The following is a 5,778-nucleotide window of genomic DNA, read 5'->3' on the forward strand; positions in this document are numbered from 1 at the left end:
ATTAGTAGCTATTATATAATATACTAGATAAGTATACAGTAGGGCATAACTAAATAGTATTTCTATAGAATCCTTATCTAGATTAAGCATTCTCCTAGATTACTTAGTAATTATTTTATAATTAATTAGAGAGTAATAGTCCTTATATTCTACCCATCACATCCACCTCATGCTAGTATGGCTGTGCTGGTGTCATAATAATATATTTACTAGTCTAGAGCACTTATTACACTTTAGGTAGGCATAACCTACCTAGGATAGAATTAGCTATTTTAGTTAGAGGAATAAATAAAATATAAAATACTAAGTATTCTACTATTAGTATATAGCTATAGACTTTCCTTTTTTTAGAAAATACTTAAATAACCCTAGTATAGCCCTATGTTTGTGCTACTAGTACCTAATCTTAAAGTTTATAATATCTCTTTAAGCTAGAATGCTCTAGTAGTAAATATAGTATTATAGTATAGGTATTATAGTATATATTAATAAGCCTCTATTAGGATATGGAGATAAGCTGTATATTAAATAATATATAGTTACTATATAAGGATGTAACAGCTCTCTATATATATAAAATATAGATTACCTAAGAACTTATAGCCGTATACTAGGGATGCTAAACTCCTCTACCTTTACTTCTTATAAGCTATGATTTATCTATTATAGAAGTGGAGAGTATAGGAATATATAGAGAAGATAAAGAGTCTATAATATTAAATATAGAATAAGTATAGGTATTATATAATGCAAAGTGTACTTATTAGTAGTTAATATATTATTATTATCTATTAAAATATATAAGTATAGCCTCTATTACTCTTTTAGAAATAATTACTAAAGTATAAAGATAAAACCCTAGAAATTTAAGTTAAGCTATCTAATATATAACTAATAACTTAATAAGTAATAATAAAGATCTTAATTATGCTTAGTAACTTAATAATACTTTATTAGAAATTATCTTTAGGAAGAAGTTAGAACCTATCTAAATACTTAGTTAGTATATATAAGATTATCCTAAGAAGTTAGGCTATCTTTCTATACTATTCTACCTAAAAAGGTCTAAAAGATATAAAATACTTTATTCTTAAGATTGCTAACCATATTAGGGATAGACTACTACTAGTTTATAAATCTAGGCCTAAGCCTTACTAAATAATTATAAATATTATAAATAGAGAATAAGCTACTACTTAAGCATCTTAGAGATATAGAAGACTATATAAATATAAGAGTATTACTAGACTTTAATACCTAAATAGAGATACTTAGGTTAGTAATTTAGGATATATAGATAATTATATATATATACTAGTAATTAGTTAAGAAAATATTATAGAGAGTAATACTTCTAGTAATAGAATATTAGTAAGTTTACCTATCTAATATTATATATATTATAGTCTTATATAGTCTCTCATTAGAACCTTAACTAGGGTTAATATATTATAAACTAACTTAAAGTATATACTGTTAATTTCTATAGTACTTATAATAAGCTAGATTCTATAAATTCTAGTAATCTCTAATCTAAGGCTTAACTTCTATTTTCTCAGACTATTAGCTTAGTCTGGTTATATAGTCTAACTATTATATAAGTCACTGGCCCTATTGCACCACCTGTGCCCTGATCAGATGGACTCTCTTTTCAGTCTGATAGGATTGATTGAAACCTCTTCATATGTTCAGGCTCCGGATCCCTCTCATCATTTAGGATAGATTGATCGCCAGAACACAAGAACCTAGATGATTTAGAGGCACCCAGTCTCGCATACGTGGTTTCCTACCACGTAGGTAACGCATGCCCGGATCCTGGTGTATTGAGTAGTAAGTAAGCCATGTGCAGCATTGGTCTTTCCAGTGCCCAAGAACGAAGGGTGGCTGGAAAAGCCCTGAGCTAGCAAACGTTGCCACGACTGAGATTAAATGCTTGTTCTCCCGCATTATTAGACTAGTCTCTTTAAGCTGGTATGGGTTTTATTAAGCCATGGTTGTGATGTTGACCCGAATCCATGACTCCCTGTATAGAAATGCTAACCAGCAGCCACCAAAAATCAAGAGGTTTGTTGAAAACAGTTGAATAGTATCAAAGAGTCGAATGCTAGAATGTAAACAAAGCTTTTTCCTTCTGGACGCGTTACCATAGAAATTACTAGGGGCTGTGTCAGCAGGATACAGCCAACCATACCCTGTACTAGCGTCTGTCAAAACTTTTGGTGCACACCTCCCTACTTCCTTGAACGTGAAGCTCCCCACATGTAGGCCGGGCTGACTCCTGCCTGTAGCACAGCATCTCCTCCCACTTCATTCCCTTGGGCTCTTGCCAACTGCCAGCGATCTGCATTCTGGATACTCCTTGTCGGGATGCCTCACGCACTTAATGTTCTTCATTTGACCCTGAGTTGTTGGTCAGCCTCGTCGCGCTCTCCCTGCGGTACAGGTTGTGTCACCACCATTGTCATTTATCGTTTGCGACTCCCCTTGGGGAGAGTTTAAAGTAACTTCCGGATTTAGCAATATTCTCTTATCGGCTTCCTCATTGTCCTCATCAGTAGTGTTGCAGGTACTTTGTGCTCCTTCTTGGCCCGTGATTAAGGCTACTTGTGAACTTTGTATGACGATGTTGCCCGTATCTCTATTGTCCTCATTTCCATTAGTACTGTAACGTTTTTCTGGTCTTCCCCCTTATTCGGAATATGAAGTTCTGAATTTGTGTCTAACATCCGCAAGTGGAGAGCCTGTCAATGGATTGACCCAGAGACAGACAGGAAATCTGTCGGCCTCGCTGATGATGGACAGTTTTTATATCGTATCTGCGCTCCCCTCAACCCTTTGATCAAGAGGACAAGAGTCCGCTGGAATCCGCAGGATGAAATACATACAAGAATACAAAACTGCGCCACTCGTGTCTCTTTCCTTAGTACTATATTGGCTAGGATTATTAATTGGGTCACGCCATGCGAGTGCAGGCAGCCTAGATGGAACTCATTTAGCCACCAAGTAGCAGGATACAATATGAACACATGTTGGAGGCGATATGGGCTATGAGGGCCCACCCGTTTTAGTTTTTCTGGTGGGAAGTTCACATCTTCCTGGAACACATTTTCCCTTTCGAAGTGATTGTCCGGGGATGACCAAGTCGATCCATTCTCTGTGCACTTTCTTGCCGTAGGATACTCCAAACGCCCAAACAATTGCTTATCAAATCCACAGATTCCTTGATCCAAGCACACACAATTCCATACATTAACTCCTATCATCCGGAATCCGCCTACTCGGATGGAAGGGTTGTACAGACTTGGATAGTTTTAAATCTAATGTTGGTTTTCTTGATATGTAGTCATGACTTGTTGATAGCAGCCTAGACTTGAGTGTTAACTCAAATAGGTTATTGAGATGGTTGTTCTTATGCCAAGGATCGAGTCGAATATTTGCCAGTTGGGACAGCCACGAAAAAGATTCGCAGATCCATGTTACTCGCAAAGCTACGTTGATCCGTACGTAATAGCTCTGGACCGTATACTTGCGTGCCAGGCGCTTTGCCTCATGATGCTATCTCATGACACTATGATAGTACTTGTGGAAATATGAATGTCAAGATTTGCTATGATTGATTTGATTTGACTACGCCTGGCACAATCGTCCCAGCCGGCCCGAAATTTAGATCCTAATCAAATGACCGCCAGCGTCGCCTATGTACTTGTTTCGAATACCTTTTAAGAGAATTAAACAGGAGATGAAAGAATAAAAATCAAAATGAATCGTAATTATTTGATTCGCTGGTGTGTCTGCCGTTGCCTCCGGAGTTCGTCCCGTTTTCTTGATGGATGTGCCGATAATTCATCGCTTCAATCATCTTCCACTATAGAGATGGGAACTAACTCATATTCTCGACTATACGAGAGGAATGGGATAAGAAAAGTAATACACAGGAAAAAATTGATTAATAGGTCACAGGTTCCAGTCTGAGCCACAAATTCAATTGCATTCTCGCATGCCAATAATAGATCACTTCTTGACTGCATGATATAGCTTTTTTCAAAGGTTGAAAAGCAGACTCTTGTTCCAGCAGTACCTTTTCACAAGCGAACACTCGCACAAAGCACATAGATAGCCAAAGTTCAATACCTAAGCATCCATGGGACTGGTGGTATTGTGTAACAGTGCATTTATGGTTCTTTCATTGACCCCTGTGATTTTGTTCTTATCAGCAAGAATAAGAATTTTGCTCATAACATCATATGTAGTTACTTGACCTCTAGGCAAGGAGGGATCACTAAGAAGACAGCAGGCCACTCCAGCCATGTGAGGTGTTGCTAGTGAAAGTTAGTTGGCCATTTCTGATATAATTTAGGTTCTTCAAGAGAGTCTCCTACCCATGGATGTACCACTAATAGTCTCAGTGCTGGTTGGGCCACCCCTCCAGCAGGAAAGAATGTCCACGCCAGGAGCAAAAATGTCAACCACTATAGTAAGGTTAGAATGCAGTTCAGTAAGGCAGACAAATCTGAGATATTAGGAACATACACTTCCCATAACTTGAAAAATTGGGAACCTGATCTTTAATATCTGTGGCCCCAACAGTAATAGCAAGGGGTTCGCGTGCGGGGGACTCATGTACATCCTGTAACCCAAGTCAGCTGATCTATACTTATTTTGTTGCCCAGTTACTCACATGCCCATCATTTCCAGCGGCAACACAAAGCACTACCCCTTTACGGACAGTTGAAGCAACCGCAGCATCGAGAGCTTCGCTTGCAGGTCCCCCAAGACTCATATTCACCACTGCACGGCCGCCCATGCCTTTCTCTAAGACATCACTAACAACCCACTCAAGCGCCTTGATGATATCACTTGTCTGTGCAGTTCCTGTCCGATCACCAAAGACCTTGACCCCTACAACATTTGCCTTCTTCGCGACACCATAAGCCCGACTGGCTATTGTGCCCGCACAATGGGTACCATGACCGTGCACGTCCTCGTCATTGGAGACATTGTCAGAAACGAACTTCGGGCCCTTTTTGGCCCTCTCCTCAAATTCGACATGTTTGTCGTTAATACCAGTATCAATCACATATGCTACGGTGCCGCTGCCGGCGACATCATCACGATATGTGTAAGAGTATGGAGGGGCGCCAAGTTTGGCCCTCGTAGAGACGCGGCTGATACCCCACGGTGAGTTTGACTGGATACTGCAGTGGCGGTATAGCTGCTCTGGTTCAATAGACATGACCTGCGAGATCGTTAGTGTCTCACAGTCCACCATGTTCACAATGGTCGCTCACATGAGGCATTCTCTCCAACTCTTCTTTGGTTGCATCGTCGAATTTTGCAGAGTAGCCCTTCGAATCATACAGGTCAAACTGCTGAAGAATATCCACATTGAATCGAGTTGCGGGATCTTCTGTTTTTTCTGCCAATAGCGACAGATGCTCCTTTTGTACCAGCTCGGGGGTCAGATAGGGCTTGACGCGAACGACCCAGTGGCCAGGCACGGTAGTTTGTTCAGTAGTCATGATATGTTGAGTGGCCATGGTTGTGTAGTCAATACTCAAGAGTAAAGATTTCTTCCTCTTAACCTGTGTGCCACACACTACTGCAAAAAAGGAGGGAGTATTTAGTCCTTGGGAATGGGATGGAGAAATTTATAGTGAAGGACTGCCTTGGCACCACACTTGACGGATGATAATGTATGAAAGGAAGATGACGTTATCCCCAGCTAAAGGAGGCAAATGTACTTACTGACCCTCGTTCTAGACCGAGCCTCTCTTCTAG

The 5,778-nt window shown here is 39.7% G+C and overlaps 1 protein-coding gene across 1 annotated transcript; it reads right to left on the bottom strand.

Annotated features, from left to right (window-relative positions):
- Positions 1–4,131: 4,131 nt before the first annotated feature.
- Positions 4,132–5,537, bottom strand: Aspvir_002779 (S8 family peptidase; the record flags this gene model as incomplete). The annotated part of the gene is made up of 5 exons (XM_043274375.1): positions 4,132–4,319; positions 4,380–4,469; positions 4,531–4,627; positions 4,679–5,236; positions 5,289–5,537. 5 exons carry the CDS (start codon positions 5,535–5,537, stop codon positions 4,132–4,134), a joined length of 1,182 nt encoding a protein of 393 aa, XP_043130310.1.
- Positions 5,538–5,778: the final 241 nt, after the last annotated feature.

This window comes from Aspergillus viridinutans, assembly GCF_018404265.1.
Source record: "Aspergillus viridinutans IFM 47045 DNA, scaffold_12, whole genome shotgun sequence".
NCBI classification, from domain to species: domain Eukaryota; kingdom Fungi; phylum Ascomycota; class Eurotiomycetes; order Eurotiales; family Aspergillaceae; genus Aspergillus; species Aspergillus viridinutans.